This window comes from Coturnix japonica, chromosome 7 (assembly GCF_001577835.2).
Source record: "Coturnix japonica isolate 7356 chromosome 7, Coturnix japonica 2.1, whole genome shotgun sequence".
Classification (NCBI taxonomy): Eukaryota; Metazoa; Chordata; class Aves; order Galliformes; family Phasianidae; genus Coturnix; species Coturnix japonica.
In genome coordinates, this window is record NC_029522.1 from 2,003,327 (window position 1) to 2,015,454 (window position 12,128).

Below are 12,128 nucleotides of genomic sequence, written 5' to 3' on the forward strand. Positions count from 1 at the left end.
AGCAGTCGGTATGACAAAGTAAAATACAGCATTGATTTAAGTATACGCAAACCTATCATGTCAGATTCATAGAAAGCCAAAATAAACGTGACTAAAAACTAATCAGAAAGAGGAGGAGAAAGGAACTAATCTAAAAGAGGAAACTGTGCAGGAAGAGAAAACAACTGGAGGAATCCTAATGCAAAAAGGGCACATGAGCACTGAATGAAGGGCACCTGACTGAATGAGACATGAGTCCTGAATAAAAGGCACGAGAGATACTGAGAAACACTAGGCAAATACACCACCATGAAAGATGCTGCTGGAGTTACCAACCTTCCCTATTTGATAAATAGAACACAAGCCAATTTTCTGCACATGGCATCCATTTCCCTGTCAAATACCAGCAATTCTGCACCTTCCTTAAGATGAGACAAAGAAAATACTCAAAACTTCAACTCTTTTGCTTGGACTAAAGGACTGCTGCTGCTTCCTTCCTTACTTGCCAAAGGAGATAAACTGTTCATAGACTACAATAAAGTCCTGCACTTTCAGCTGAGGAGGCCTTTCTGACTGTATGGTTACCACACTGCCATGCTTTCAGTCTTTTGTTGGCTGAAATGCTCCATGCTAACAGCAACATCCTATTAAAAATGGAAAACATGATAAAGATGCACAAAACAGGCCGACAGGACTGCTCCATCAAAACTGCAGTTTGCTCAAATCAATTTGATCAAACAGTGCACATCTCAATGTTACACCTTAATATTCTCTGTAAGATATATCCAAGAGTATTTTATGACCGTGGTGCTAATTGATGCTGCACTGCAAAGCTGAACCAACAGTAGCAAAGGTCAAGAACATTGGGAGAGTCTTCTTCACCCACACAGAGCTGTAGCTTAGAAACAGCAAAACCACATTGTGATTTCCAGTGGGAAATACTGAATTCTCAATTTTTAAGAGTCGTGTTTGTTTGTGTTTGCAGGGGAAATACCAGGGTAATCCCATGCACATAGCAGTCATCATCTCAAACTGCTTAAGAGAAGAAAGAAGAATACTGGCTGCAGCCAGCATGCCCGTGCAGGTACTGAATTGCATTTCACTCATCTGCCTGCATGATTTTGGGACCAAATCCTGTCTTCTCATTATGAAATTCACTAGTGTGATGTGTGTGCACTGGGAGTTGCTAAAAGTTATCCTTTAAACTCATGTTTGTGCTTCATTAGTGGCTCTGCTGCTGCAAACATTGCCACAAGTGACTTGGATGACACAGCTAATCTTCAAAGACTTTAATCTAAGGGAAAGACTCTAAAGAGATAATAGCAAAACAGACGTGTATGCACTAAATTATGCATTGTGTTAATTCATATGAATAATGCAATGCAAAAGGGGCTTCATCTTATATGTTACACTGATTGTTTTTACATTATTTGAAGGAAGAAATTGGAAAAAATCACATCTACAACCATTGGCTGCTCATGCAAGTCCCCAGCCAATACAACACTGGGTTGTGAATTCCCTGTCTATGCTAGAACTCACCATATCATTAATAACACTTGGCATTACTCATCCAAGTATTACCTGTTCACTGTGTTCCAGGGTCCACTGGAGAAGTCTTTACAGAACTCTGTTGTTTCAGAGAGACAAAGAAACGTGGAACACAAAGTGTCAGCCATTAAGACCAGCGCCCAGGTATTTTGTTGTCCTGTTTCCTATGTACACAGCCATGATTTCCATACACACAACACAGCTATTGTTAAGCCGGGTAGCACCAGCAACTTTTGCTGCTCCAACCGTCTCATTGTTCTCTGGATCCCAGCCCAGGTTAACTCCTCAATATGCACATGGTTTCTCAGATGGGTTTTTGTAGCAGCTCTGGGTTCTGTACAAGAGTTACCTAGTTTAAAGCTGTTGCACTTGTTACTAAGCAAGTTACAAGCAGATAACTAAATTCAGTAAGAACATACCTACTGCTTCTAAGTGGATGTGAGGTTTAATAAACATACTCCTGCAATTCAATATGATTTAGTTGGATCAGAAGTTGGATCCTGACCTTTGAGATACATAAGTACAGAGACTTCTGTAAGGCCAAAGGCTACATGACATAACAACACGTTTTGGAGGAATGAGGGGACAAGAACACTGTGAGCTGATGGTAACAATTCTCCCACTCATTTCATGGCAGGATAAGAATTCAGGCCACCTGCAGCCTTTTTGAGATACCAGCCCCACTTCTGGCTTCATAGCAGGCTTGATGTAAATTATATTAGAAATACTTGTCCATATGCCATCTACAAACAACACTTCAGGCATACTGGAAAGAGGTCCTAGCAGCATTCTCTCATAAGTATCTCCCTACGCAGACAAGAAAGGCAGAGAAATGAAACCCTTAAAAGGATAAAGCTAGCTTTAGAAGCTTGTGGTACTAGATCTCTATCGATGTTACAGATAAGAGCTGCAAAGCAACAGCAGCCAAATCTGCAATTCAGCAGCCAACCACGCTGCTCTTCCAGCCTGTGTCTATAGCAAGCTTCTATGAAGGAAAACGCAGACACCTCTGGAAGACCAGGGAAAACAAGAATAATTTTCAGGTACAAGGGTTTTTTAATAAGTAATTAAATTGAACACAGTAATCAGCCAGTACCTTGTGTATATAATTTCATACGTCATTTCATACCTTGCACACATAATATAAAAGCTCCCCCTCTCACCCCTCCAAGAAAAAAAAAAAACAAATTAAAAAAAAAACAGAATTACTAACCTTGTGTGTCCTAATTTAGCAAATGAACACCTGTATCTCCCCAGACACTGCATTTGCATAACCTCACTGACTTAACAAAATTATCCATTTGTGCTGCTTTAAGGTGTTAAGCAACAAGTCAGTTAAGCTACTGGTATAATATTTTATGCGTTCAGGTGGTAGGGAAGGAGAAAACTGCTTCGCCTTTATCCATTACAAAGCAACTTCCTTTTTATGCCATTGTGAACACCAAAGTAATTTCTCACTTTCCTCTCCCCTGGGAAAGATGACTGACCAAGACGTCAAATACTTGGAAGACTTGCAAGAGGAATTTGACTTCAGGTATAAAACAATACAAAGTTTAGGTAAGCATTTTTGTATTCACTATTGATGCTCTAGAAAAGGGGTGATTACATGACTAAAACCAACCTCAGGGTTTTTTTTTTTCTAAGCATTATGGAGATAATATTTGTAACCATCAAAATAGATTTTTAGCTTGTCTAAAACCATAGTCTGAAACACAACGACTGTCATGGGGTTAAAAGGGCAAACAGGATCTCACTGTTGAAGCACAGTTATTTTCTATAGACAAGTGGCACAATGAAAAGAGTGTAACTTTTTCAATATAAAGAACATGTTTTTCCTTTTCCTTATGAATGACTTGGCTCTTCCTCAACACAGTGTGGAAGAGCTTCTTCTTTCCCAGAGTACTGTTTTAGCCTCTAACTTAGCTGTCTGTTCTTTTTTGACCACAGTGATAATAATCAACTGGTAAACAATCTGAATGCACGTTTGACCTACTAAGGTTAAGATCTGTGCACTGCAACAGCACTTGCACAATCTCTTTCAGAAAAGAAATTGAGGTCCACTCTTGTCTGCTCAGATACCTTCCTGGCTCCTCCCTTTGAACCTGCAGAGATGCTGGGGTTTGAAATACCCAGTTTCTTAAACAAATCACCAGCGTGTTTAAGGCTGGATATGGATAGATAGTAGGAAGACATCAAGTTGCTATGGCTTAATGAAGTGTTGGTTATCATGCCAAGCACAATTATTGATCAAGCGGATGACTGAAACCCGCCCCACTCATGAAACGTGCTTACATAGATTACTTTCAGGGATTACAAATTCACTTTGTCAATAAGCTCTACACACCAGCTTCATGTACCTTAAAACATGGATGTGAGCAACTATGGCTGAGCAGAGAGTCCAATACCCACCTCTCTCTGTCACATAACACATACTCTGATGTAATGAGATGTTCACCCAGAGCTCAGCAGACACACAGTTGACAACAATTTCTTTTGTGAAGGTAACATAAATGATGCAAGTGCAAAAGGTGGGGGAGACAAGTATGAGTGAATACATGGTGAGCTTGGGGAAGCTTGAAACTAATGCACGATCCAGGGAAAGAAGAAAATAACAGAAAGGGGGAAGCACCAGCATTTGGTACTACTGACTGCTGAAATACCCAGGGTGAAGAATGATTTATCTGTTTCAAATGCCTAACCTCTATGCTGTCAACCAGACAAATAATTCACTTGGAGCCCTAATAGCTTTAGCCTAACTGCTGACACCAGGAGCATAGGTCAGTAGTATGCAGATCAGTATGCTTGGATCACTGATCCAAGCTGGACGTCTATATGACTACACACATAAAAAAATATAGAGATTTCTTATTTATACCTTATCCACCTTTCTCTTCTTCCAAGCGCACTCATTTCAAGAGCAGAGTCATAAAACCATAGCTTAAGTCAGTATTCAGATGGGCCTACTGGAAGGAAGCGTGCCATTATGTAATGTGCTGATGCCTTGCAGTTTATTTCTTCCCTCCTTCCTCCTGCAGTCAGGTTGTGGTTCCCCCCACCTCTCCCATAAGCACACGCACAAACCCTCACACCCACATCTGTACTGACTTAATTCACAATTTTTTCACCCCTGGCAGAGCAGAACGACAAAAACAGCGCCCTCATTAAACAGGAAATGTTGGCGTTGCAGGCGATGCTCAATACATTAGACTACAAGAGAAAGGTTAGTGACAACCTTTGTCAGCTGTGGGTCGTTGACTTTCTCATTTTTATCCTCACACCGAATACTCAAATGCTACATGTGCCTTTGTGAGTTCTCCTCTCACAAGAGCAAGCAAACAGCATGTGAGTTATCCCTACACCAAAGGCTTTCTGTGGGTGATTTTGGTGAGCAGTCAAGAAATCAGCAACTAAACAGAAGCTTAATTAGGACTATGATTCTGATCACCTTAGGGGGAGGACTTCAGAGAAGCTCTTCTGCACTGTGCTGGATGAGTAGCTTAGTTGGCAGCCCAGAGCTTTCACAGTAAATAAAAGTCATCCAAAGTAAATAGGATCTAGTCATTGCAAAACCAGCCAAATACACAGATGCTACCTAGCTCTGTACAGCAATGGAGACTCATGACTATGAGCACTTCTTGACCATTCCTTTGCCAGCACAGAAAGCCTTGTGTTCAGACAAACCTACATTTGACTGCTAAAAACAAGTCAAAGGTACAAACAACAACAAAAAAACCCTGTCAATTGGATACAATGCAAAACAGAAGAAATACTTTATGACCTTGAAAGTGCTTTTAAATGCCAACTGCTTGGAAATGTTACGGTCACAATGAATACAACCTCCCTTCCCAGCCCCTAGAGAAAAACTGTCCTGAGGAAGAGCTCACTGACATTCAGGATTAGCTTTACATGGTGAGTAACCCAGTCACCTCTGGGCTAAAGAGACAAAAGTGGTGGGACTAAATACAGATGTTTACAAAGCAATTCAAAAACAGCAATCAGCACGTTGTGATTAGAGCTGAATGTTGCAGCCATTCCCCACGGCCAGTCCATGACAGCTTTCCCATGTTGCAGGAAGTACTAAGTAAAATAGGCCGTGTCATCCACGAAATTGATATGCTCATGAGCAACATGCTGACCGAGGAGCTGCTGGACTGGAAGAGACGGCAGCAGATTGCCTGCATCGGGGGTCCCCTCCACGGGGGGCTCGATCAGCTCCAGAACTGGTAAACTTGAACTTGAGCTTATGTTTCTACCGAAAACCACAGGAAGTCTGCGAGCCCCATGCACACAAAATGATAATTCCTTTAGATCGGTTGCCTCGCTACCTTGCAACAGCAGAAAATTCATGAGCAGCTATGCAAGTAAATAACTGAAAACACACTTTGCTTTGGTAGATCAAGTTTGCTGGTAGAATGAAAGACATTACAGTACAGCGCTGTGCCTGAGCCATTACAGTTGGTCATTTCTTGGTTTGATGGTAGTGGCAGATATATGATACGCATACCCCAGGGAGTTTTGCTATAGCAAGAGCTGTGCTGACTGAGTTTGTCACTGAGGACAGTGGGAGTTTAGTCTCAGCAGGAGCTGGGTGGATACTTGATACTCTGACTCGCTGGGTGCATCTCTGCTCTAGGCTTAAAGCTACCCAGGAACTGAACGACAGAAGCGTGCGCCATGGTGGTAATAGAACCAGGCTCAAAGGTGCTTGTAAAAAAAATACACATATAAATCTATATAAATAAACATATATGAAAAAAAAAAAACAACCAAGTAATTTTAGGTTTTAAACAATAATACCTCCAGAGAGCATCAGTTTCTCTCCCATCTGACTTGTATTTTGGAAAAGGTAAAGAAAATAGTAACAAGAAAAAAGAAAGAGAATAACCAATCATATATGTGGTTTTTGAAATCTGATAAATAATTTTTTTAGTCTTGGTAGCACGTTCACTTCGCTTATCTGTCATCCTTTCAAAGAGCACCCTCTGAAAAACCACTAAGCTGTAGGTAAGAAAGGAAACTGTCAGCAGTGCCCCGCATGTACAACATCAGGATGGTGAAGTATTTCCTCTAAACCATCACAGTCACTGTTGCACTACTGCTGATGAGCCCTTTGGGAAGATATTTACCTTTGAAAGTAGAGTGGGGAATGTCGCATGATGCATTTATATGCAGCTGTAAACAAAAAATGAATGAGCATTATTGCGTATAAAGCTTGAAAGCCTCATAATGCAGACTCCAATTTCCCTCAACAAGAACTTCAGTAGACGTTACGTTCTAATAATGCTTTACAGGAGAGATTGCAAGGTAACCTATTGTCTCTCTGTAGTTTTACGCTGTTGGCAGAGAGTCTTTTTCAAGTTAGAAGGCAACTGGAAAAACTGGATGAGCTGTTGACCAGACTGACATACGATGGGGATCCCATCCCAGTGCAAAGACCTCAGTTGCTGGAAAAAGTCAATTTCCTGCTCTACAACCTCTTCCGCAAGTGCGTAAGCTACCGTGAATTCATGTTGCTTTACTTGAACTGACACACCTTAATTGGTAACAATCAAACCTAATAGTTAAGAACAAAAAACAGCAACAAACAGCTGAGTCTGCAAGGATCTTAAACGCTGAGTTTCCAAAGGAAGGAGTACATACAGCTGTCATCAAAACTCAGAGAAGCTGAAGGTATCAGCTGAAGGTGTCGTCAAGTTCTGACTATGTGAACACCAAAACCCACTTTTTCAAACACGTATGTAACACTGAGGATTATTTGTAGTGAAGCAGCACCTCCTTCTCTTTACTCTTCCCTACCAAAGTAATCTTCCCTCCTGAACTCATCCATCTACTCATATGTAACAGTATCATAATTTGTCTTCTATTTCGTACCAGCTACACAAGGAGACAAACCACAAGTGGCTATTCTATTAGCTGCGTCTGCAAGCAGAACATGGTTTATTGCTTTTCTATAATATAAGGGGAAAAAATGATTATTTAATTTCCTTGGAACCAGATCCAGTGGACTTTTATAGCTTGATTTACGGTTCTGATAAAAGGCTAGATTATTCAACTGATATTTTAGTCTTAACATGACTTTGGTTTGATTTTGAAGTTATAACAGATATCTGTTTCTTATGGGAACAAGCGTAAGTTAGACCACAAAATCATTTAAAAACAGAGTAGAAATGCATATCTCCCATATTGACATCTGTAGAGAAACAAGTCTCAAAGAAATAGATAACATGGCTTATTATACATTTATTATGCATGTTCCTATCACTCTATTTGTATCACTTATTTCTACCCTAGTTCGTTTGTGGTCGAAAGGCAGCCCTGTATGCCAACACACCCCCAGAGGCCAATGGTTCTTAAAACGTTAATACAGTTCACCGTAAAATTAAGGTAAGGAAAGGAATTCCAATATCAATTCCTCTCTTCGTACGCTGCACTTGACCCTAGGAGACCATTTCAGGATCCATAAAGTAAAGTATTACAACTTCTATGCCAGAGCCAGGCAGACACCCTTGAGACTCCAGGGAAAGCTTTCTCAAGCAAGGGTCTAAAGGCCACTGAACCAGTCACTTGTAATAATGGCAAAGTAGAGCAAACAGCGGAAGGAAGACAGGCAGACTGTGGCCTTCAGGAATCTATACTTACTGGATTCTTGGTTTAATGACTTTGCAAGCTAACAAGTAATGATCCGCTTCACACCAGGCAACATCAGAATACCCAGAGCCACTGTAGCACATTAGAAAGAGAAACATCTGCAGCATGGGAGGTGTATGATTGGTGTATCAATGACAGAAGTTATTTCTCTCCCACTAGCTCCTTGCTTGACTTGGTAAAATGAGGTGAGATCAGAGACGACCTAGAATCTCATTTCCATACAGCAGCAAAAAGGCGGCATAGAATGTGGGGGGAACAGGAGTGGAAAGGAGTACACAAAGGAGAGCACAGTGCAGTTAGATACACAAATCCATCTCTGATCTTTACTTTGACTCTCCACCCACTCTCTCAAACACAAACTTGAAGGGAAGATAAAACACCTGCCACTGGATAAACTCATCCCTCTGTCCTTGTATAGGACCCTGCAAATACTAATGTAGTCCTGGATGATTCATCTGTTTTCAGATATTAAATTTCATTTCAAATATTGTGATGTGGAGCTGGTGGTCTCCAGCAAATTTGTCTGCTACCTTACTTGGTTTGTTTGTTTTTGTTTCTTTGAGCATTGACTTTTACATTTTCTATTTTCAAGGTTGCTAATTAAATTGCCAGAGCTCAACTACCAGATCAGAGTGAAAGCAACTATTGACAAGTAAGAAACTTAAATGTGAAAATATTGCACAACTCTCTTCCTACAGACTCCATGCTGCTTTTTCACTACCTACCCTACCTGCTTTAGAGTTGGCTTAAAGGGGGAAAGAAACCAATTAACAGTCAGTGTAATAACCCCTTTCTAATGAAGAAACTCCCTTTGTACTTAAAAAGAAAGCCATTCTTACTGTAAATTTTGAAACTGGAAATGAAACATCCATTTAATATTTGTATCAAGCCTGAAGTAAAATTCAGCCTTAAATGGAGTCATCACAGAAAACTTGAAATCTGACTCTGTTAAGTTCAAGGGATAATCACTCCCCTCCACCTATGCCAATAGTCCCAGCGCCTTCAATGCAGCTGCCCCAAGCATTACATGCAATTTATGCTTGGAAAGCTGATGCTGTAATTAGTAACTACAGCAGCTTACAGAGTTACTCTACCTGGCATCAAGGCTGTTAAGTAAGCTCCTCCTTCCTAACAAGTTCAGTACTCCATTATGCTCCCATTACTTCTTACAGCAACAGTGAACTCTAGTTCCTACTGTTGGTTACCATTTCCTGAGCAAAAGGATTCTCAGAGCCCTCCTATAGTACACCAGGTGCAGATACCAACACTGTTGCACAAGTACATCTGTTTGAGTTGATTAGCCGCCTCAACAAGATCATGATTTTCAGTACTATGCAACAGACTGGGCCCCAGATCAAGCTTTGTTACAGATGGATGACAGTACATGAGGATACAATTCCAGAATCAGCACAGCTGATCCAACTCCTCACTGCCCACCATTCTCCTCTGCTCTGGCTTTCATGCTTCTATTAGCACCCTGCAAACCACTCTGCTCCTGACTGCATGGGCACAGGCATTGGGCCAAAAGAAGGAAGACAAACACCCGGTGGATAAACAGCACAAGAGAAGGCAGCTTCCTTTCAGAAGCCATGTATATGCCCAGGCCCATCTACACAAGCCTCTATTGCCACACTCATGCAAACAAATGCATGAAAAAAGCATGCACAGCAGCTTTCCATTTCCATACGTCATTCCAATGGCAAAGGGAAAAGAAAAAAGTTAGATAAAACAACTGGACATCAGAAATTCCAGTTATTTTTTCCAAGAACTGCAATGATATAAGTAGCATACATTCAACAGATAAGGGAAAACATACTGTCTCGAGATACATTACTCAGAGCAAGCACGGCTTACACATTTACTGATTCATCATCTGCTTCCCCCTCTACTCCTCTTCTATTTCAGGAACGTTTCAACAGTGAGGTAAGGAAATAAAACAGGAGAGTCCTCCAGCTGTCCAGTATGTTCTCGCTGGAGTGCCTAAGTGTAATGTTCTCCATAGCAATCGCAGATTCGTTCTGTGCGGAACACACGTGAAAGCCATGAACATGGATGAGTCAGCAAATGGGAGCCTGTCAGTAGAATTCCGACATTTGGTAAGTTTCTCTGCTCTTTTCTTGCCGTGTATCTCTGGCAAGGAAATGAGATGTGTTTTAAAAGCTACACAAGGAGAACTGTACTCGTGTCAAATCTACACTCATTTTGTTCTCCCTTAAGGGTCCATTCACTCCTACACCCCCATACCACATTCCATGCTACCATAAAATGAGAGCAAATTTTCACTGTTATTACAACACAAACCCTACTTAATGCCGGAAGAGAAAGAAACTAATCATGCTGAATTACACTGAAACACTTGATTTTAAAACAAAAGAGGGGGGGAAATACACTGTCCAGATGAAACAGATATGATTGAAACCAACGCCTGAGGCTAATGCCTTTTTGAGAGCCAACAGAACTGCTTCTGTTGCTCCTCCAATGTCTTAGCAAGCCCTGCGTTCAAAGCAGTCACTCTCACTCACAGTATTTTTGTGGTTGAGAGTACCTGTCAAAAGGCCATTCACTGAATGGACCTGTCAAGGCACAGAGTCACAGCCTTCATCACACTGTATTTGCATATTCAACACAAATCCTTAATACACTAAGAGCATCATGACTACATTTGGTATTATTTACATTCTCATCTGTAGCTTCTCTGCCACATAATTCCTGTTTTGCTTTATACAGCAGCCGAAAGAAATGAAATCAAGTGCTGGAAGCAAAGGAAATGAGGTTGGTGGAATTATATAAGATAATATTTTTGATTACTCTCCCATGTATTTGAGGCTGGATTTTATTTAAATCCAACAATAACCATATGTAAGTAGATTAGATACTGAAATATATACTCTATAAGTGCCCGACTCAACAATCATGTGATTTTTAGAGCATGGTGAGAACCTTTCAGATATACTCAGAAACCTCAATTATGCACCTTGAGTTTATGTATTTAAACAGCTAGAGTAGAAAGCAAGAAGTAATAATTGGAAAAGCCTTCTCTTTGGTCAGAGAGATACCTTTAAAGAACCAAGCTTTCTGAGCACACTAAGTGTAAACGCGTGATCTGTCGGCCACGTTTACGGCTGACATGACGGTGTGATTGCACTTGCCTATAAGTTGGCATGCCTAAACCACGACCAAACTCCCCGACTGATTTTAGTCTGAATCCTGGTCTGGTGTCTCCCTCGTGCGGTGATGCTGCAGTACGACATGGCAGACAGAGCAGCAGCCACCAGCATCGTCCCAGCCCATATGGGGCCGTGCACGGGATTAGGACGCCGGAGCTATGATGTGGCTCACTGCCAGCCCATTGCCACCACCGGGACACCTCCTTGGACAAAGCAACGCATGGAAGCTTTAGTAGCAGAAACATTACCTTAACAGCAGCTATAAGCATATTCATGATCTTCATTTGTTAGGCTTAGATCTCTTTAACCAAAAAAATCTCAGGTTTTTCTCAGCTATAATGGGGCAGAGAGAAGGGAAGTTTAGCAAACCTTGTCAGCTGGATTGATTTGACCTGCGTTAAAACATCTGATTCGATGGATGAGCATTTCGTTTCAAAGCGGTCAGCTCTGAGCTGGACTTTCCCTTGTAAGCAAGTCAGCTGAATAATTCAGATGGATGAGAACCTCCTGCAGGCTCAGCATCTCATGTACACAGAACCTTTTGATACAGCATCTGTACCCGTCCTGAAGGAGGTGCAAGACCGTGAGGGACTTCACCAAATAACGCTTCCATTAACACTGACTCAGAGTGGAATTACTTGGGATTCAGGAATACAAATCTTCCTTTCTCTCCAGTTTTTTCCTTCTTGCTTTTAGTGGTTTTTTTTTAACAAGTCTGGCAAAACAAACTCGTGTGGGGGTGGGAAAGGGAAAGAAAGCAGAAAAAGATGGCAAAAAGCTTTTCAT

The 12,128-nt window shown here is 41.2% G+C and overlaps 1 protein-coding gene across 1 annotated transcript in view; it reads left to right on the forward strand.

Moving 5' to 3' along the window:
• The window catches only part of STAT4 (signal transducer and activator of transcription 4), a 35,590-nt gene that overhangs the window by 15,578 nt on the left and 7,884 nt on the right, over window positions 1–12,128 (forward strand). The window contains exons 4-14 of the mRNA XM_015867640.2: window positions 965–1,063; window positions 1,579–1,671; window positions 3,006–3,084; window positions 4,662–4,747; window positions 5,599–5,750; window positions 6,854–7,012; window positions 7,819–7,911; window positions 8,768–8,827; window positions 10,081–10,098; window positions 10,178–10,271; window positions 10,903–10,947. Of these exons, the coding sequence (XP_015723126.1) occupies window positions 965–1,063; window positions 1,579–1,671; window positions 3,006–3,084; window positions 4,662–4,747; window positions 5,599–5,750; window positions 6,854–7,012; window positions 7,819–7,911; window positions 8,768–8,827; window positions 10,081–10,098; window positions 10,178–10,271; window positions 10,903–10,947 (978 nt within the window). The remainder of the gene's footprint in view (window positions 1–964; window positions 1,064–1,578; window positions 1,672–3,005; window positions 3,085–4,661; window positions 4,748–5,598; window positions 5,751–6,853; window positions 7,013–7,818; window positions 7,912–8,767; window positions 8,828–10,080; window positions 10,099–10,177; window positions 10,272–10,902; window positions 10,948–12,128) is intronic.